This window comes from Drosophila subpulchrella, chromosome X (genome assembly GCF_014743375.2).
Source record: "Drosophila subpulchrella strain 33 F10 #4 breed RU33 chromosome X, RU_Dsub_v1.1 Primary Assembly, whole genome shotgun sequence".
Lineage (NCBI taxonomy): Eukaryota > Metazoa > Arthropoda > Insecta > Diptera > Drosophilidae > Drosophila > Drosophila subpulchrella.
Genome location: NC_050613.1, coordinates 8,785,463 through 8,807,862, shown reverse-complemented (window position 1 = coordinate 8,807,862; position 22,400 = coordinate 8,785,463). Strand labels below are relative to the sequence as shown.

The following is a 22,400-nucleotide window of genomic DNA, read 5'->3' as shown; positions in this document are numbered from 1 at the left end:
AAAAAACGCGAAAGTTGTAAATTAATTTGAAAATAAAGCGAAAAAAAATTTACATAAGATTGTACCGTATCGGTTTGGTGTTTTCCTTCGGACTATTCGGAATTGTTTTTCGGAGTGCGGCTCAGCACTTTGTATATACAAGTAAATAAGCAAACTTCCCTCGCTCCCAGCCCCACAGGGAGTACCAATTGTTGTGTTGTCTTGTCCGAATCGGCTGTCCTGCTCCGGATTCCCCGGTATCTAACCCACTTTGTTTGCGACACTCCCCCAAAAGACACAAACCCCGAAAACCCAGATACCCAGAAACCTATAAACCGACTTGACCGACAAGCTAAAACAGAGTTAACCGCGACCAGTAGGCGCAGCAAAGAAGCAAATAGAGATACAAACGAGTGTAATGTGTAACAGTTAAAGTAAAGATTACGTTTAATATACCTTTAAAGCTAAAGATAAACTTAACACATAATTTTTAGCACTAATACCGTAAGCAGTCAAAGATTTACACTAAAACTAAACGAAAATGGACAAACAATATTTGTAACTCCTCAAAAATAAATGAAATGATTAACGAGATCGAGTTGACAACTTAATTTATTGCTGCTCTAAACCTAATTAAGAACTTTGATATGCATTTTAAAACGCCCATAAAGACAAAGAATTGTTTAAATTACGATTAAACCAAAAGCAACACTAAAACGAGAATTTATACAAAGCAAGAGTTAGACATTAACATACAACATAAAACATCTAAATATATATACACAGATATAAATAAATATACGCTATGGTTAATGACGAAACTGATCGAGTAAGCCAAGATTAAAAAGCAATTCTACTCTTAGCAACCGCAATAAATTAAAAAAACAAGAAACTAACCGAAATTAGTAAGCAGTTAGAGGATACAATCGTAGACGTGAACGAAATATAAATTTTTACCAATTACAACACCAGCAGACATCGCAAATGCTAACTCCATGTAACTTACATAACAAAATGGTTATAAACAAATCAACAAAGTCAAATCAACAGACAACAAGATGTTTAATTAAGTAAATGAAGAACGAACGCTAAACAAACTTGGTACACAACATTATAACGAAATATATAAATATATATATTTTTTGTTGTTTGAACATTTTGTACGATACGTATATATACAAATATATACACATAACTAAATCAATAAATAAAAGAAATTATAATACAACTCACCTCTGATTGTTTCACTTTCCCTGGGTTGGATTTTGCATTTAAGAAAGATCTATTAATGTATTTCTAGAGTTCCATCTTAAGAGAAAGCACCCTTGCAATATTTAACCACATCCAATAAAACAATAGATTTTCATTTGCATAACAAATTCAATTAAATCTCATTTTATTTCAGTTTTGTTTGTTTGTTTTTTTGTATTTTTTTTACAATTTATTAAGCTAAAGTGTGAAAAAATTTCGCTTTTAATTTATGTATATATATATCCTTTTGTTTCTGTATTGTTTTGTTTTTTTAATTTATTACATTACAATATTTTTAGGTTTCCCATTTATTAATTTGATTTATTTTGGTTTGCTTTATTATAAATTGTTTTTGTCGTTCTTTCCTTTATAAATTATACATAAATTATGCAACTTGTTTGAGAACTAAAAAAGCGTTAATTATTTATATATAATGAAAATAAAAATCGTTTACTTTTTATCTCGTTTTCTTTGGGCTTTTTCCTTAGCATTTGCTTTTCTTTATGTTTTAGTTCATATTTTTTACATTTAGATGTTATTGTGCAGTTTTGGTTTCCTTTCTTTTGGGTATGGTTGTTTTTTTTTTTTAATTTTATTTTGAATTAACTAATTATAATTCTTTTCTTTTGCGTAATAAACTAATTCAGGCGTTTGTTTCTTTTCGTTTTTTTACTTTATTTTAAATTTATTAATCGATAATATATCTTTATAAAAACAATTTTTGTCTGTCAGTGTGTTTTACGAGTGTTTCTTTGTATTGGTTTCCGGTTTGTATTTTCCCTTTTTCCCGTTTTGGTTTTTAATAAAAATGAATACATACAAAAACTGTTGTGTTTCATTTGTCCCATATAGATTTCCCATACGTTGCTATAAAAAAAATATATATGCAGGTATATTTATATTAATATGTGTGTTTGGGCAAACTTAATGGATTATCTGTGGTTGGTAAATACACGTATTCTATCGAAAAAATTGATAACAAGAGGCTGGCTTCAATCAAAAATCGAAGGTTGTGCCGGCGAAAACATTACAATGTATGACAGCGATGTCCCTATTCTTATTATTTTGCAAGATTTATTTGTTAAGAGTATCGCTAGTACAAGTTAATGTCCCTTTAAAAAACTAGAAAACAAAATGCAGATCGTGTGCCTTTGTGTATGTGTGTGTGTGTGTTGTGGTTCTGTGAGTGTGTGAGTCTGTTTGTCAAGCAAATGGACAAAGTGTTATACTACACATACTGTTATACGGCTACATAAATATACTCATATTATCATATATATATATATTCATATATATATATATTTGTATATATATATACAGTCGATTTCTTTTTAGTAGAAAAGTGGCGGGTGTCATAATTTTTTAGCATTTCTTATTTAGTTTTTCGGTATTTTTTAGCTGCTTTTACTTGATCGCACATATATAATCTATACATATTCATATGTATATATCTTTATCATCTTTTTGGGGGAGAATCTGTGTGTGTCTGTGTGGGCGTATGTGTTGTCTGGTCGTCCTACAGCCATCTGAACCACTTGGAATTTGTAGCCGGGGAAGTTGCTATCAAATAGAGTTGCTCGACAACGGCTCTGGATCGGGGATTGGGGGGTCGGGAAACCCACTGTTCGGCGGGCTCCCTAAACAGGCTCAAAAATGGGAGGTGAGCTAAAAAACGCATACAAAGACAAGAAGAAGCCTGAACACTTTATCGGCTGGTACGTGCAACCGCTGCATCGTTTACAACCAGTCCTCGCTCCAGTGCGCCTCTCTCCGCGCTTCTCATCGAGGGCACCTGAGTCCTAGTTCGGAATGATGAATGGATTTTACTCAAAAGGTCTGTCTTTCTGTTCGTGTCGGCACAAGCGAGAGAGAGAGAGAGAGAGAGAAAAGGAAGGGGAGAAAGTGTTGTGTTCGTGTGTTTGTGTTAGAGTCAGACAGCTAGGCAGATGTAGGCATATGGCAGGCATATATAAAGTCTTTACAAAGACATCATCAGTTGCTTCGGTTTCTCACTAATAAATTACTTCAATTTGTTGATTTTCGTATTCGTTTGCTTAAATTGTATTTGTATAAAAAAAATATGCTAACGGTGCCTGTGTCTCATCGCAAACGTCTCTTTTTTTTGTAATCTCGCTAATTTGTTTTTGTCAGTTTTTGCTGTTGCTTTAGTTAAGACTTCCTTTAATGTGTATATTTAAGTAATGCTCCATTAGTATCATGTATCCATTTTCGCTAGCTTGCTGGTGTATAAATATAAATACATATATCCCTCACATCTTAATCTTTTTAATGAGCTACTCCATCTGCATTGTGTATGTCTGTGTCTGTGTCAGTGTCTGTGTCTGTATCTGTGGGTGGGTGGGTTGTATGCTTGTGGGCGTGGCAGGATATCCTGTCCCGCGTGTGTGAGTGAGTGGTATGGGCTCAGCTCTGGATGCATGTAAAAGCAGCTTGGCAATTTGTGACTCTGTTCATATAGCTTGGATGCGCTCGTCTCTATTGGCTATCATTATATATATAAATTTTCTTGTTAAATAATTCTCATTTTCATCAGTCTGTTTTTGGTTTTTCATTTTTTTTCGTTTAGTTTTCGTGTTCAACGGGCTTTATATAAACGGCTATTAACTCTTGCTCTCAATATAAATTGCAAATATTTCGCTGGATGGCAACTTTCGTAATTGTGTGTTCTTGTGTTTCGGTATCAGTTTCCGTTTGGTTTGGTTTTAGTTTGGATTGGTTTGACTTTGGTATCGTATAGATAGGCCTGGTTTCTTATCTTAATCTCTGCTGCTTGGCTTCGTATTTCCGGGGTCTGTCTGTGTGTCTGTCTGTCTTAGTGTCTGTGTGGGTGTGTGGGTGGCTGGGTGGGTGGGTGGTTGGGTGAGTGGGCTGGCAACTGATAGCACTCAAAGTTAGGATAACGACCTGTGTAGGTCGTTGAAAAAGAAACATTTTACTCATATTCGATTATACGGGAATGCGTATGTGTGTGTGGGCCTTTGTGTTCATGTGTTCGTGTGGCTGTATATGCCACCTATGCTTTACTAAAGATTTCGAATTTTTTATGTAGAATATCTAATTGCAATAATTGTTCTTATTTCTTGGTATCGCCTCCTGCTCCTGCTCTGTATTTGAATTTTTTATTAGCTATGCATAATAACTGGCTGTTTTACATTTAAATGTTCTTTTTGCTTTTTTTTACAGTTCGTTTTTGGTTTTCTCCTTTTTTTTCGATTTTTGTTTGCTATTTATGAATTTACTTTGAATTTCCTTTGCTATGCTTCGTTTGATTTGGTTTTGTTGTTTTTTTGTTTTTGCATTTTTTTTTTATTTGTAAAATTTTTGGTTTTGCCTTTGTATAATTATAATTTATAATATATTTTCTATTTTCCTTTGTTTTTTTATGTAATTATCTAGACTTATGTAATATATTACAAATGTACGAGTATAAAGCTAAAGTTTTTGTCCATCTTTGTTTTCCATTTAATATAGTGAGTTAACAAAAAAGGATTTTATTATTAACTAATATAGAAATTTCCACGCTTTGATTTTTGAAGTGTATCTAAAAAATGTTTTATCGTTTTTGTAACTGCAACATCTCCGTTCATCTGCATTTGCATTTGCATTTGGTATCTTTTTTTGTATTTGAGAATGCTGCTGGCTGTTTTTGGTTGCAAACATTGCGACGCCACTGTGCGGCCGTGTGCGAGAGCAGTGCGGAGTGCCTTTGCGCCCCATCTCGCTCTCTTTCGCACGGCCCTGTTGCAACAGTGGCGGTGCAAAAATTCGGCAAACTTCTGTGGTGAGGGTGTGTGTTCGTGTGATTGTGTGTTTGTGTGTGGTTTTATTGCTCTAAAATTGTTAGAAATTTATATACGTTTTATTGTTATCATGTTTTTTGTTGCGTTGTGACTTTCTTCAGCAGCACAAAATATGCAGTTGTTGGTTTTGTTTTGTTTTTTGGTTGTTTTATAATTATTAGTTGTAGTTTTTTTTTTTTTTTTTTTTTTGGATTTCCCGTATTATTTTTAGGCATATTGTATATATAATTAATTTTATTTTGTCTAATGGCAATGATGCGCGTGTTGCTTCGAACGTAACCTCGGCACAAAAAATATGTTTACACGTATGCTAAAAATATGAAATAGATTTCCTTATCAATATCATTACCATCCATCCACGACGACGTCGTCTTCTTTTCGTCTTCTTGTCCTCATATATATTTTTCAACTTTTCGATTTCGATTTGCGTTTCGGTTTCGCTTGAGTTTACCGCTTGCTAAAATTCATATCCCTTTCTCGTCTAGTATTATTGTAAATTTACACGTCTATTATAGAGTATCTCGTCCTCGACTTCTTGTAAGTTGTCTGTTCTTTTTTTTTTTTTTTTTTGCTTGTCGCATAAGCTTCATGTGTGGCTGTTGGTTTGCAGATGATGTTATTCACACATAGATAGTACAATATCTTTAAGTACATATATACCATTATAATATATGTTTTTTGTTTTCATTTTCGTTTGATTCGTTTTTGTTGTTGTTTATTTAATCTCGCCCCGCCCCTCGTTTATAACAGTGCACTCAGTATAAGTAGATATATTATTCGTTTAATTTTCTCAATATTATATGCTTTTTTCGTTAAACTTATGCATTTTGTACGGAATTTTCAAACTTAATTTTCTGTTATTAGTTTATAGCATGTTTCGTTTATTATTCTCGACATAGCGATTTATCGTCATTTGCGTTATTTCCATGTGTTCTATTATTTATCAAAGTGGGTACTCGTATTATTTGTCAAACAGCCAACAAAATGTATAATAATGAAGCTACATTCAAGTCGTTACAAAATTGGCAATTGGCAAGCGTTAAATCAATGTGGGGGGAAATTCAAATACGTAATACGATGAATTTAAGGCGAACCAAAGCGGAGTCTGTTCGAGTCGGATTGCGTTTCGTCTCGTGGTTGGTAGGGGGTTAGAGGTTCAGGGGTTCAGGGCTTCAGGGGTCAAAGGGTCAAAAATAATTCGGATATCTGATCATTGAAAAAGCTCTTGTAAACGCGTGCGCAATTAAATAAACCTTAATTTTTGGACTTTAAGGCAACGCTTAAACTGGTCCCCATAATGTACACAAGTTAATTACTCTATAATTTTTGTTGTCTGCGTTACTTTTTTGTGTTGGCTAAGATAAATAGTGTTTTAACGCCTTAAGACGGTGAAATCGGAACGGTCTAGTATTGGGAAACTATTGTGGCTTGCTTTAACATTTTTGTTTTTTCAAATTTGTTGTACGACCAAATTGAGAGAGTTGATCGATGCGAAGTGACCAATGTAACTGGGGTGTTTATTGTCGTTTAGAAAACGGTTATACATGTGTTTTACTGTAAAGAAAGCTGAGTTTTGCATTTAAAGCAAACTGTTATACATGTGATACTCTTATACTGTGGCCTACAACCGTCATACAAATGTTTTATAACTGTTTTAACAGCTGTACAACAGGATTATTACTGTTATACAACTGTTAAAAAACTGTTATAAAGCGGTTATACAACAGTTATTCAACACAGAAAGTTAATGTTAACACTCTGGCCATTTGCAATAAAACAACTGTGTAAAAAAGGGTGAGCTATTAATATCAACATATTGGGAAACTAAATGAAAGAGTCTGGCGAATCAAAATTGTTTGCAGTCAAAATAAAAAAACAACATTGGTTGACCAAGGGAGATTTGTAAACTCCCAGTGTTGATAAACTTGGTACGATGCTATTTATCTTTCTGTGGATGGATGTGGATGTGCTTAGAACAAGTTCCGCATTTGTATTTGATTTAACAGATAGTTAGAAGTCAGGCAGTGTGTGAAAGCATGTTTCGTATAACAGTTTGGAGATCGAGTGAGAGCAAGTCAGCGAGAAGAGGATCGCCACTGAAAGAAGGTCCTTTCAATGTCCACGTCTGTCTCTGTGTACATAGGTACTTCTCGTGTACGTGAGTGTCAGTGGGTGAATTTGGTAATAATTTTTATTGTCAAAACCAAAAAGCGCATTGATCCCAAAGTATTCGTTTTTCATTCACCTCCTACGAATGCAGCAATTTCGAAGCAAAAGCAAAGCATTTTAATGTGTCTGAGTTTCTATTTATATGTTTTTTGGGTGAGTGGGTGGGTGAATGTTGCGAGAGTGTACTGTACTGTGTGTGTGCGCGCAATGGAACCTCACGTATTATTTGTTTTCCAGCGACACTCGGGTCGAAATGCTTCACAACTTTCGGTGTAGCGGGGGCCGTTCGATGGAGTTTCATTGAACGTTATCGTAATCGGTTATCGGTAATCGTTTGCTTGTCGATACATAACTGAACAGCGTTGAAAAAGGCATTGCTAGTAAATGAAACGACAGAGAAACCAAAGAAATGATATGCAGTAAAGCTGATTCAAACAAAGCTTAGCTTGGCGAAATTGGGCGCAACTGAGCGGAATACTTTATCGTTTTTTTGTTGTTTTTTTCATCCTTTTGGATTGGTTATCGGTTATCGATTTTCGGTTTTCTCATCTCTCCTTGTCCATCGTTATAACGCGGCTGCGGCGGATACGAAAAGGAAAGCGAATGCGAAGGCGGCTGCCGCTGAAAAGTATGCTACGCTCTCAAGCGGTCGGGCTAAAACTTTGTTTGAATTCAATTCAGTATCAATATCGTATTTTAGTTAAATTAGTTATGTTATAATTACGTGTAATATATATTCGTTTCGTATTAACTCTTCTTGCTCACTGTGTAATAAAGCGTTAATCTCGATCTTTTCTCGATTCTACTTGTAGGTTAAGATAAAAAAGAAGTATGTGAAAATATAGCACTTTGAAAACAAAAACTTGTTCAAATTGTTCACTCGTTTTCGTTTCACTATTTGCTTTAGTTTTATATTGTGCTAGGCACAAACGCTTCTTCTGCTAATTTCCATTTTTTGTTTTCGTCTTTTAGCACTCGCTTTGAACTTGTTTCGGTACTGGTTCTCTTTCACTTCACATTCTTGGTATTGTTCAATTCTGCTAGACACTTCTACCGCGTTCTCTTCGTTCTTCGTTCGACGTTCTTCGTTAATTGTTTTTGTTGATCATTGTTTGACTGATCGAATTCTAATTTGAATTGCTAAGGTCTTTTGTTTAGGTTACACTTGACTTCGACTCACTTCCTCTGGCTCCATGCGCCCCAACTCCAAGGATTTGTTTGGTACTGTTGTCGCTTTGTGTCGGTGTTTCTGTGTGTGTGTGTTTGTGGGTTTGAGTATGTGAGCGGGGACATAACCTCAATGTGAGAACATAACCTCAAAATGAGGACATAACCTCAAACTGAGGACATAACCTCAAAAATCCGATATCTATGGGTGAAATGTTTGCTTTGAACTTTCTTGCTGGCCCAATGGGATGTTATCGCCTAAATCGAAACTGCAAAGGGAATGCCCGATAGGTAGTACGATCGTATGTGAATGTGAAATAACTCTGTCTGCCTATTACTCTCTTGGTGACCTTTATCCCTCCTTCTGTGTGTGCGGGTGTACGTACAAGTGGGTGTATGGATGTTGTGTGAATATACTTTGACATTTAGCATTCGCTTTCGCTTTTGTTTGTCCCTCTTTTTTGGTTTTTCTTTTTTTGTTCGTATTGCTTTCAATGGCAGTTCGGGCGGTATTTTTTATTGGTGTTGCTTTAGTTACTGGTTTTTGGGTCCGCTTTATTTATTTACTTCCGTTGGTTTTTCATTATTTAGCTGGATAAATGTACAATAAAAACTATGCAAATTGGTGTTCTCGTCTCTTTTGGAATAAGTTAAAAAGTTTCATCTTGTTTATTTAAGAATGTTGCTTTTGGGGGATTTGTTTTTGTTTGCTTACCATAACTTTACCGTCATATGATCGTCGTTTTCTTTTGTTATTACTTGCTTTTTAGGTTTGGTTGTTTGGTAGGTAGTTAATTAAATCAAGCGTGTTGTTTGTTGTCCCACTACTGGCAAATACAATTTTTAGAGCTTGTTCGTCGTTCTTTAACTTTGTTATCGGCTTGTAGTTTTTTAAGGGGGGTTAATAATTGTTTATGGTCATGTAAGTGTGTGTGTGTATATGTTTTTGTGTGTAATGTGTTTGTGTACACTGATGTGTCTAACTCCTTCTTCTTTCACCTGCTTAGGCAAATAGTTGTTTGGAAAAACGCCTAAATGGTTGGACTACGAGCTGCTTACAAATTATTTAGACATTTCGATTTAGCTTAAGTATGATTGTTGTTGGTTGCTGACTGACGTTAACTGAATAATGCGGGTATACAAATATGTAACTCAAGGAGACATTACACTGGTGTTGTTGTTCTTCTTCGTTATATCATCGGTTGTTGTTACTGTTACTGTTGTAGTTGTTGTTCTCTTGATGTTGTTGTTGATTTTGGTTGTTATTGTTGTTTTGTTTGTATGGTGTACTTTCATTATATAGCAGAAAATTATGCTTGTTGTTCGCCTGGTTGCTGTTGTTGTTAGCTCACTGTTGCTGCACATCGCCGATGCAACATGCAACATCCAACACGTACTCATGCTAATACTCGCGTGCATCTTGAAGGGGGGGGCGAGGCCTGGCTCAGACATCCGCCGTACGCGACGTGATGCTCGGCGATCGCGAGTGGATTACCACCTTGTGGCCGTTCTTCGTCACGAACCCGTCGCTCTCCACGAGAACGGCGGTCTGTCGTCCGGCGCTGCCCGCCCCGGGACTTCCCGCCGTCGTGGCCGCCGCCGCCGCCGCTGCTGCTGCTGCCGCTGCATCCTCACCCGGACTATTTACATTGCTCTCGTCGGCATCGGCAGCTCCTTCTCCAGTTCCAGTTCCATTTCCAGTACCATTAACACTACCATCTAATCCTCCACCGGCGGGGGCCTCGGCTCCATCCGCTTGCTCATTGGGCGCTGGGTCTACGGCATCCGGATCGCCGCCGCCATCGCCATCGGCATCGCCATCGTGATCCGTATCCGGCTCGAAGGACCCACCACCCGCACCGCGCGCCTTGTGCTTCCGCCAGGCGTGCTGAATCAGCCGGGCACAGTACTCCTCACGCTGGCGCCACAGCGTCGATGAGACCGGCTCGTAGCCCTCCGTATCCGGACGGGCCGCTATCTCACCGATCTCGCCCGTCTCCTCTATCGGATTGCCCTTGCGCGCAAAGAAGTCTTTCGTGAGGGCGTCGAGAATGTCAACGCAGTACATGAGGTCGCCGCGACAGATGGGTATGTCCATCGATATGATCTTGTACTTGTTCGGCTTATGGATCTGCAGCGGGGGCTCCAGCACGTCCAGGAATTCGGACAGCTGGTCGTAGCGTATGTACTGGGTGCCCTCCGGATCGAATTGCTGCCAGATCTCATAGTACATGTCGTAGTCGTCGTCGGTCAGACCCTCTTGCACGTCCTCGGTGGCCTGACTATAGTTCTCGAGAATGACAGCAATGTACATATTAATAACTATCAAAAAGCTTATAACTAGGTATGAGAGGAGAAACGTTATTCCAACGGTCGCTGAACCACAATTGCCCGGATAGCCTTTGTCGTTGTCGGGTGGATCGCATGCTTCCTCATTGATAATGGCGTCCAGTACACCATCCCAACCGGCTGACGTCGACATCTGCCAGTTTTAATCGGATATGGATTTGGAATTGGATTTCGAGGATTGGTAATTTGGAAAAGGTCAATTGATTGAAGACCAATGATTTAGGATCACAGTTCAGGATCAACGATTTGGGATGGTGCAAATTGGGATCAAAGAGTCGATATTGGGATTAAAGGTTTGCAAGTAGTAATTTTGGAGAGTTACGAGCGTTATCGATTCGCAAGCAAATACAAATTGATAGGATTGGATTGGCAGTTGTGCGATCGGTTGGGCATGGTTCGATACATCAATATTTATTGATGCATGTCAAGTCGTTCGTTCGTGGTGTTATTGGTGTGTTTTTTCGGTGTGTTCGTATGTGGGCGGTGGGAGAGAGAGAGAGAAGTTTAAGACAGAAGATACAATAACAAGAAGAGTCATCATTAGTCAAACGTTCGGCACCGGGATCGCTGGGCTAAGCAAACTAGTTATGTATGGCATACGGTAGGTGGTTAGTACAGTTACGGCTATAGTTAGTAGTTATACATTGAGTGTGTATTCGGTATGCTATTACGTTACGGATAATCGGCTGCTTTGCTTTGATCCGGCCCCGAAAATGGGGCAAGCCGTTAAGCCATATAAAAACCCTTGGGCCCGGTCGTTAGGGCGATCAGGGGCTTGGCTGGGAGGGCGGTAGTTGCTGGGGACTCTGTCCCCAGAACTTGGGGATTCAAAGCGGTAAGCGTGGCAAGCATTTGTATTAGCTTGAGGAGGCGATGGACTCCAAATGAGTGAAAGTAGAAAGAGTAGGATGTTTAAAGCATTTGCGATAGAAAGATAGTTTAAAAGTATATAGATATAGAGAGCGAGGGAGAGATTGAAAAAGATAGAGGGATAGGGTTCGTGTTCCCTGGATCGTAAGATCGAATCTATTCTTTCGGTTTGCCTTTACATACAAATATGTAGTTATACATAGGTGGCGAGACTTCGGGGGTGGGCTTGTTGTTTTCTGGGGGGAGGGGGTGTCTTGAGGAAACTTAACATTTCATTTGGCGTTTGTTGAAAGAGCTGAATTAGTTTTTTTTTGTACAATTTACTAAAATAATGCATATACAGATAAGCATATACGTTAGATACAAATTGATTGAAAGAAAAAAGAAGCGCAAAAACATAACCGAAAAGCTGTTTTGACACGACACCATTTCGTGACCAAATCAATGTTGGCCTTTACATGATGCCGGGGTGCAAAGTAAATAGGTAAGTGAATCGTTTAGATCGTTTGGGTACTTTGTACAGAGAACGTAAAAAGAGTAAATGGTTAACCGATAGGCAGACAGATAGACAGAGATTTAAACAAATCGATAAATTAAATCGGAGGTTTATCAAAAAATTGCACTAATTTAGCTTTTACCAACAACTACCGCAGCTTTAATCAACATTGTGATGTTGCCACTAGACTGAACAAACAAAGGCCGACCCAAAATGGCGGCACCATTTCCGTTTCCGGCCATCGATCGACGCCCAAACTCCAGCGATAGAGTGTCGCCGATCGATGGTCAGATCGGAGAGGTATGGTATTGGTTATTCTTTTTTTTTTGATTTTTTTTTCATTGGTAACTAAGAACTTTCGATTTCAGCACGGGGTCGTGGCAACATCACCCAACGACAACAACAATAGACAACATAAACCGTCAACGGAATTGTGGCTGGGCCTCTTACCTGAAAGAGCAGGATCATGCTCTGGCCAAAGGTCTTGAAGTTGTAGACGTCGTTGATGCCGCTCTTCTCCTTCACGTGCATGAAGAACGACATGCCGAAGATGGCGAAGATAAACATGACCAGAAACAGCAGCAGGCAGATGTTGAAGAGGGCCGGCAGCGACATGGCCAACGCGAATAGCAGTGTCCTGATGCCCTTGGCGCCCTTCACCAGTCGAAGGACTCGACCCACCTTCGCCACACGCACCACTCGGAGCAGGGTCGGCGACACGAAGTACTTCTCGATAATATCGCTAAGTACGAGACCTGCGGCAAACATTTGGCAGCGGATTGGGGATTGAGTTTATCAAGATAAATCAGTTGAGTTGGTACATAGAATCGGGGGCGGGATTCGTGGATCTTGGTTGGGAATTTGGGGGGACATTGTGGACGGGGTTTCTTTAAGCTGGTGACTAAAGCTCCGGGAGCTCAAGACATAAACACTTGACATAGCTGAAATATGGAAAGCATTAGGTTGTCGGCACACTCCGCTCCTCCATTTTCTCCAACGACAGTAAACAATGTACAAACAGATACGCACACACATATAGTTGGGATAAGGGTTACGGGTTAAGGGTACATTAACAAACGCAAAACTTATATGTACAGTTTGGACAAAAGTTACTCTTGGGTACAGTTGACACAAAACATAAACAGGCGGAACAAAAATACACAATAAAAACAGGGCAATCGATCAATCGAAGAGCAATGTCAATCGTCGTGGAGCGAAGAAAGTACAATTAAATTACAGTTACATTTATAACATATACAGTCAAAATACAGTTAGTGGTTACGTATACAGATTAGCAGTACAGTTAACACCAGTGTTTAAAATGCTTTATCCGAAGTGGCAAAAGTGACAGTCTTGAGTGACTTTTGGAACTTTTCAATAGGAAAATTCAGACAGTTTTTTAAACTCTGGTTAACACAAATGGTTTTTACAGCTGGCCTAGATCAAATTAGAGATTTTGCTGCGCAAAAACCAAAACAGAGAGAGAAAGAGAGAGATATAGATAAAAAAAGATCAAAAATGAAATAAAAAATATTAAAAACTAAAGACTTTAAGGTTAGAGTAAACAGTAAACGCTGAACAGTTAACAGTAAACGGTTAACAGGTTAAGCAGTCGATATCCTTTGGCTGTTTGCGAGCAGCTGGCGCAGGAGCAGGCGATCTTTGGCGTTGGTTTAAGCAGCGACAGCAAAAGTAGCATCAAAACAAAATCTTGGAGCCCGAAATTAGTATATCGGAAACCGTTATCAATATATATAAAAAGTTTCTTTTTTTTTTTTTTTTTTTTTTTTGAATGCGTGGTTACGTTTTCTTTAGCGATAATCCGCAGCATATTTTATATGTGCCAAATACTATACACTGCAAAGTTCGTTCGCTGCCCTGCTAATCAAAATGTTCATTGGTTCTAATTTTGTTATAACTCGTTTGATGGCTCTAACAATGACGAAAGGGCGTTGGAAGGGCGGTGGCGTGGTCGAACGAACTATTTGCAGGACTTTTGAAATTTTGAGCTGAGAGCGAAATTACAGCGATCTCGAAAAAGGATTAAGAACTTGAAAGAACACAAAAATTAGAGTAGTAAGGTGGAAGCTTCTTATAACTAGGTACAAAGAGTTGTAGATAAAAAAAAAATGGTAGGATATTTGGGTGGGGTAAAGTCCCGCACTAGGGAATGGCTTGGGAACCATTGGAGGGGTACTCGTCTATAGAATATACAAAGTTGTATGCTTTTTACTACGTTCATAGTAAAGTACATAATCTCCATCGTAGATTGGACCAAAACCATTAAGAAGATTCAGGCTATTGCTACGGTATATCCATCGATTTGGTTAAATTTTAGATTTTCAAAGTAGATCTTTGAAAATGAACAGAGATTGTGGGCCTGATTATGGGCGGAACCCACCGGCATGGGCGCACTAAACACACTATCAACGGGGCTCGGAACGGGTTTCTGGGGATCGGTGTGATACGATACGATTCGGTTCGATTCGGGCTGGGTTGGTTTGGATTGAATTGCCGTTGGGTCCGGTCCGATCCAGTTCAACGGCCTTGCAGGATCTGCACGCTAAGACAGTCCGCATGGCCGTTGTCCTGGCTGGGGCCCCGCCCTCAGAGCACCTGGCTCTGATCGCTGGCGGATCCCTTTGTGAGAACGGGATCCCCAGTTGGTTTTCGGTCTGGATACCATATGCAGTAGCTTACAGAGTTATGCAACCGACAATCGCACAGAGTGGAATGCTTGTGGAATGCCCATTGACACCTAACTCTGAATGAATCTTGTGTGATTGAGTTTATCTTGATTTTAACTTTCATTTCGTTTCGTTTAATATTTTGTTATGCGTTTTTTGTGCAAGCCATTTAACGTGTTCAAGAGTGTAGTTCTGTGTGTGTGTGTGGGTGTGTGTGTGAGAGAGTGTATTAGCAATTGCTTTTTTTTATTGATTTTTTTATTGTTATTCATGTTATTTTGTTATTTAAAGAATTTGCATTTACAAAAGCTCAGTCGTCGTTTTCTTTTCTTTTTTTTTTGTTTTATTTCTTTTTTTGTGGATTGTTTTCGTTTGCCTTAAGCGTGTATTAATATATTCGTCTATGAGGATATCACTTTGCGTCTGTCGCAACATCGAAGCCAAATAAGGAAGCATACTTTGGAGCGTTCGAAAAAATTTAAAGCATTAAAGATTCGTTTTTTTGTTTGGTTCTTGGAAAGTGCGCTTGAAAACAAGTTGGGGCGCGTGAATCTCTTGCGAGTAGTAAACATATATATAGATACGTATGAGATAAAGGAAGCGTAAGCAACATTTAAGTTTCGCAGCTCTTAAATAGTAAAGGTTTACTTGAAGCTTCTCTCGCACAAACTATAGTTATATCAAAAGTGAAAAGAAAAACTTGTACATGTATGGAAAAAACACAATACGATCGGTTTGTTTAAGTTCCGTTTTTTTTTTTTTGGGGGTTATCTTGGTTACTGGTTTTGGTTCGGTTCTGGCTTGGAGTTGGATTAAGGTTGAGGTTAAGGTCTTCGGGGTGGGGGTTTGAGGGTTTCGGGGTCTTTCGCTAGACAAAATATTTTTTTGGGCGCATTTCGAATCGGGACAACACCTTCGACAGCAACAGAATGGTGGAAAGTATCCTTTTCAACGCACTCGGCACCAAAAAGGATTCTCTCTGTTGCTTTGGTCAATGTAGTAAAGCATATTTTAAGCCATCTTTTGTAGAGTTTATAGTTCTCGTTTCTGGTTGTATCCAAAAGCCAATTCGTACTTGAGTTTCAGAATATAATTCCGCATATTTTGAGTGGTGGGAAATATCTCGCCTCAGCTCTTCCATTTGTTCGTTCTCTTTTGTGCTTACGTATGCGCAATTTTTCGGTCTTTTAATTGTAGTTCAAGATTAAATAAAATAGTAAAAAATAAAGCTGAATAAAATATAACTTCTTTTCGACAAACTTCATTTGAAATCTGCCAATAGTTAGTATTAATATTTGATTGACAACGAAAAATATATCAAGTTTATGGTCAAATACAAATATATCGAATTTAACGCCAACTACGAACGACAACAATTACTTGGAAAATACAACTAAATCAACACCAATATGGCAACGTAGTACGTTTACTTTTCAACTTAGGCTAAAATAAAAATGTAACATCGATTTACTTATTTTACATACAAATTTGCCAATAACAACAACAACATTTTAAATAGTAATCACATTAATTAATAGATTGCACATTTGCAATTTTAGCTGGAGTTCTGTATAGCAATAAAGCACAATTGATTGCAGAATATTAGTAAACATTTTAAAACATTACTTCTTTATATGTCATATTTTTTGATGTTAAGCCGTATTAATTAACACAAAAATATACAGTTTGTATAACAGCATAAAGCCTTTACTTTAAAAGATTTGAAAAAACACAGCCTATATAGTATCACAGTCTTATAGCTTTATTTAATAAGATTTGAATAACTTAGCATTATTTTTGTAAACAAATTTACGGATATGTTGAACAGAATTGAAACATATAAAAGCTTTGGATATAACAGATTTATATCACTTTTTAAAAAAATAATTATTACATCTTCAGCTAATTATGCAAATGGCAAGCGGTTCGAAAGCGAAAACAAAAACATAACTTGGAATACGTTAAGCACAACAACATTGAGCTGCTCATATAGTGATTGTGATCCTGTCATAAATACAAGTATAACAGTTGGATCCACATCGCAATATGAGCACTCGCGATACAACAATTTTTATACACAACAAATCGGTTGGGAGGGGATTGATACATTGCTAATTTCATTTGCTGGGAATGGGGGATTTCAATACGAATCAACATCGAACAATGAAATTACGCATTACCTATACGACAGCAAATTAGCAACAATTATTGGAAAGGATAATACTTAAAGAGAGAGGAGCGTACTGTTGCAGAAACAGACTGGTTTTTACATCAAATATATGCATATAGATAGAGAGAGTGGGGAGAGAGGGGAGTTTACGACTCGAGGATCACAGTAATGATCCTGAATTCAAAAAGTGTTTGCTTATTTGCTTTAGAGCTCGGGGTCGATTTGCATACTTTGGCTATTTGGTTTGGCGGTTGGGTATTGGTTGGTGGGGTTAATTTGGAAATTGATTTTCGGTTTTACTTACCTAAGATGGATAAAATGACAACTACTACATCAAATAAATTCCATGGCTCAATAAAATAGTGATATCGTAAAGCGAATATTTTTAATAGACATTCGGAACTGAAAATAACTACGAATATCGCATTGAGATAGTCTAGGACCGAGTTGTACGTGTCCGACGCATCGTAACGGTCGAGGGTCATGGTGAACATGTTCAGACCAATGAATAACATAATGATTATATCGAATTTCTTATCGGTTACTATTTCAAAGACTATTGCTTGTGGTCGCCACTGGAATGTTAAAAGAAGTCAACCAAAGATCAACATTAAAATCAAAAGGGAAATAATACGGAAAGGTAAAAACATAAAACGTAATCAATCGTTGGACACCGACAAAACACATTGGAGAGAAGAGAGAAAAGGAATAGAAGAGTTTTGTATAAGTACATCTGGTTAAATACGTCGCATTTTCTTATTAGTTATGTATGGGATAAGAGTTATCAGCTCAGTTGATCGCTTTATAAGTGTTATTCAGTTAGTTTCAATTTTTTTTATTTTATAGGGGTTTATCTTATTGTTAGCTTTGTTCTTGATTTGAGGTTGATTCTTGTCTGTATTACATAACGTTTGTAGATCTGTGCCAATTGCAAACTTTTTTCCATGATGTGATGTTCTGTGGAGGGTCTTTCCCGTTCTCGCGCACCTGCAGACGTACAGAGTAGGCGTATAAAAGTAAAACAGTTGGGTAACATTGTTAGACAGTGACTCAGTGTGCTATAAAACACTCATTCATTGCATCGGTTAAGGTTTATCGGTTAACGGTTAAGTTAAGGCTATATAACAGAGCACTACACGAATCTTTGGCGACATACCACGAGACAGAGACGGATACATTTACGGAGCTATGAATAGAGAGAGAGAGGGAGTGAGATCATTCGGTTTGAAAACGTGCAGTCAGTCCGTCTCTTTTCTACGTCAGCATGCCAGACGCTAGCCGTTGCCTCGCACTTCTAATTTCTGGTAGTTCTATTTTGATTTTGCTATCGATATAGTTTTGATTTTAGTTATCGGTTATCGTTCTGTGACTATCACTAAACATGCCCAGAGTAGAGTAGAGTAGAGATTAAAGAGAGACGTGCCAAGATGTATGATATGTACACATCCAGATAAGGAGTAGTAGTTGTACGAGAGTAGTAAAGAAACATGCATTGGTTGCCATATCTAAGTTAGAAGTGTTGCGAGTGGGGTATCATAGTTAGGTATATACATATATAGATAGATTGTAGTTTTGCTTTGCTTTTGGAATTTTAAATTTGATAGAACGAAGGTCCAGCTGATAAATGGCAGACATAAAAATGTTTAAGTACAGACGAACCAAACGGACACAATACTTAAATACAGCTAGTGGAAATTAAGTATTAGAGTAGAAAAGAAAACGGTTTAATGCGACCATATCGTCGTCGCACTCGCACTCGCAGTCGCACGCAGGAGTCGCTCAATGGCAACAGTGGCGTTGTCTCTCTCTCGCACCACGGCAGCCATTCCAGAGACTCGACTTGGTGCGCTGCCTTCATCTTCTTGTTCTTTTCGTTTTCGTAATGTTTCTCATGTTGTTTTTCTTGTTTCAAAGATCTATCAATTAACTTGACAAAATATTGCTAGAGAACAGGGCCTTTCACATACATACATACATATGCGCGTACGTAGATATGTGTTTGGAACATAAATATACTCAACGGATTGCAAGGGTTTTAGTCGAAGTTCGAGTCCGTATAGCAGTTTCGTACTAATTCTTTGAATATTAGTCGAATCTTCATATTTTGTTTAAGGGCCAAAGGGCCGGTCAAATATATCGATTTTTATTTGAGTTTATAAGTCTGGTATAACAGTCTGATTCAGTAGCACAGTTCGGTGTTTCTTTAATAGAAGTTAACATAGAAAAAAGTTTATCATATATGCAAAATGTTATATATACAATATTGATACGATTGGCACAGATTACGAGATCAAAAGCTTGTTTCTCTTATTTCCCTAACTTTCATTTGTTAAGTTTATATGTCTAAGTCATATTTCTTATAGGTTAATAGATTAAATGCGTTTGTAGATTTCGCTCATGGGGCATCAAATAAATTGAAATCGGTTAAAAAGGGAAAGTTTGAGAACTTGGCAAGTATTTTACTTGGATAATTTGTACTACTTGTAGTTCGTACAATAGGCTTTGATGTCCCCTCTTTAGAGATTTTTGATTTAGTTTTTGTATATTATTTGTCATTAATTTCTTATTCTTATCATGTTATATTGATTTACGTTTTTTGTAGTTTTATTGTTGTTATACTTTATTTATTGATTTTAGGTTTTTGGTTTTCTTAATTATGTTTATTTTTTGTATTTTGTTGTTGTCTTACCCTTGGTCTTGGAATGGCTTTTAATGGTTTTTTAGAGCCCATCTTTTTCATAGCATTATAGTACTTTTTCTGATCTTCTGTCATGAACATTTCTAATGATCCACCTGCTTTTTTCTTTTGCTCATTAAAATTATCAATGATAACACCAATGAACAGATTGAGTGTGAAAAATGATCCAAATATGATGAAGAATACGAAATATAAATACATGTAGATGTTCGTTTCACGAATTGGTTGCTTGTCCACCTGTTATCGATTGTTTGGCCAGTTCGATATCGATCGATAGCAGCAGGCATCGTTGTTGAATTTAGTATTTTGCGGGGAAATTTTGTAGTATGGCATCATTGGTTTCAGTTTCGGGTTTCATTTCATTTAGTTTCGATTTTTTTTTGGTGAATGGATCATTTTTAGTGTTGCTCGTGTTGTTGTTGTTGTGGGTGTGGCCAGAGTTTTTTTGGATGGGTGTGACCGTATTTGTTGTTGTTTGTAGTTGTTTTTAAGTGTTGAGTGTTGTTGTAGTTGTAGATTTGTTGATCATATATAAAAAAGAGAAAAAGTTATAGATAAAATTGGTTGATTAATAAAAAGTATCATAGACTGGACTTAGGTATAGATTATAGACATTTTCTTTACATTTACAGTATGTATGGATAAACTAACTATTCGTTTGCAACATAGCTTTGTCATAGCGGTTTTCTGCTCTATTTGGCGTGTTGAATTATAGACTTTTTACTTGTTTTTGTGGTTGGCAAAGCGCATTGGCAAACATAAATGCAGTCTGATTTGGGTGTTTGGAGTGATGTGGATTGTAAGGGTTGTACATTACCTCTCGTGAATCGATAGCATCGTTCATGATTTGTATCCAGCCTTTGAAGGTGGCCACTTGGAAAAGGCACAGATACGCGTTACCTACATGATCGAAATTCATTGCTGAATTCACCCACGTGTAGTTCTCGCTCTCGCAGGCATTGCGATTTGGTATGATCTCGTGGCTGAGCTTCGTGCCGTTCATGTCCTCGCACTGTTGGTTATCGATCGTGGTTATCGATTCGGGGGTCATCGGTGGTTGGCGTCGATGGGTTTGGTTTTGTTTATCGAGTTGATTTCGGAAAAATGTATTTCAGTTATGCGGGATTTCACATACAGATAGATATAGTAATAGATATATATATGGGCGGGGCAGGTTACATAAGGAAACAGCTATACATAGATGCTAACTAAGTTTTAATAGTGTCAGTGGTTCTGTGGGTGTGTTAGTGTTTGAGCAGTTAATTAGCTTGGCCTCTTGACTAAACGATATTTTAAAAAGCTCGGCATCAATTGAATTGGATTAGTTTATATTTGATTATATTTAAATAGATTGGATAGTTTATGTTTTGCTCTTTTTCAATTTCCAGTGCAAAAGGCAATGTACTGACTAAGGCTATTACTAAGGAGTGTTCTAAGAAACGTTTTTAGTGCAGCAACTTTCGCAAGGTCGCATACTCGTATAGTTATATAACGTTCGATAAGCATGCCCAAGCTGAATCGGACTCTGATTCATCTGATTTTGATTTTGATTCCGATTCTGGTTCTTGCTCAGGACTTGCGTTTGAATGGATTCTGATTTTATGTACAGTCCGCAAGGATTTGTCATTTGTATTTGGACAAAGCCTTGGCTCGTTCCTTCTGGACCTAGCGTTTTGAATCGTGTTTAAAACTCAACTATTTACGAAAAATAGATGCAAAGATACGCATTTCTTTCAAGACTGATTTGATTCGATTCGACTGATTTGATTATTGCTAATTATGGAATGCTGCTCGGAATTGGAATTCTTTATTCAATTTTAGCCGTTGGAAAGCGAAAGGAGCACAAGCCGGTGACTTGTATTCATTTTACCTCCGATATTTGGCCTGTTTTGATTATGTTTCGGTTTTTGGTTTTGGCTTGGTTTCTGGTTTTGGTTCAGGTTTTAGTTTGAAACATTTTGCACGTACCTTAAAATATTTTCCAGCAAAAAGCTGTACACCCATTATGGCAAAAATTAGCCAAAATATTAGACACACCAATAGCACATTGAAGATGGACGGTATAGCTTGTACCAGCGCATTAACGACGACCTGAATTTGGTTTGGTTTTTTTTTTGTAGTCGTTCGTTTCAGATTTCGTGGATTGATCGATCAATCGATCGTTAACCGATTGGGTCGTCGTTGGCAACGTCGATGATGATTGGGAGTTGAGTTATCGATGGTTTGGTAAGTTGTTGTAGTAGTTGGGATACATGGGTGTATGGGTGATGCGAGGCAAGGCGAGGCGAGGGCGGGGGAGAGGGGATAGAATATAATACAATAAATGCAGAGAGTTATTCAGTCAGTTGGGAATATATATATATTTATCAGTATACACTAAGTTAGTATCAGACTTATAAATAGATGGGGATGTACAAAGGTGTGTTATTGCGTGTATATGGTTGTATTGTGAATGAATGTGATTGCTGTTTAGATGGCTATTATGTTTGAGTTTTATGAGGTAAAAGCGAGTGTATGTGCAAATGGAGATTTGGTGTTGTTTAACACTACTTGCTGGCAGCGTGCGTTTCTCAACACTGAGCCAAGGCAAAGCAGCAGTTCACTTTACAACACTACATGTATAACGGTTAGGCACAACAGGCAACTGCATAACAGTTTTTTTTTGGAGAACAAGCAAGCACATGATCAAATTGAAGTAGTTAAATATATAAATACAGCAAATTTAGCTAAGAGTTAACTTAAA

At 37.6% G+C, this 22,400-nt stretch overlaps 1 protein-coding gene across 50 annotated transcripts in view; it reads right to left on the bottom strand.

The window, feature by feature from the left end:
- Positions 1–5,169: 5,169 nt before the first annotated feature.
- LOC119556356 (sodium channel protein para) overlaps positions 5,170–22,400 on the bottom strand; it is a 71,895-nt gene continuing 54,664 nt past the window's right edge. For 27 of the 50 annotated variants that reach the window (XM_037868493.1, XM_037868481.1, XM_037868466.1 and 24 more), the window contains 6 exons: positions 21,626–21,748; positions 20,475–20,669; positions 19,649–19,894; positions 17,264–17,534; positions 12,553–12,857; positions 9,832–10,869 (listed from right to left, as the gene is read on the bottom strand). In XM_037868493.1, coding sequence (XP_037724421.1) covers positions 9,832–10,869; positions 12,553–12,857; positions 17,264–17,534; positions 19,649–19,894; positions 20,475–20,669; positions 21,626–21,748 — 2,178 coding nt within the window. The other 23 variants (XM_037868464.1, XM_037868515.1, XM_037868467.1 and 20 more) reach the window with 2 other exon arrangements.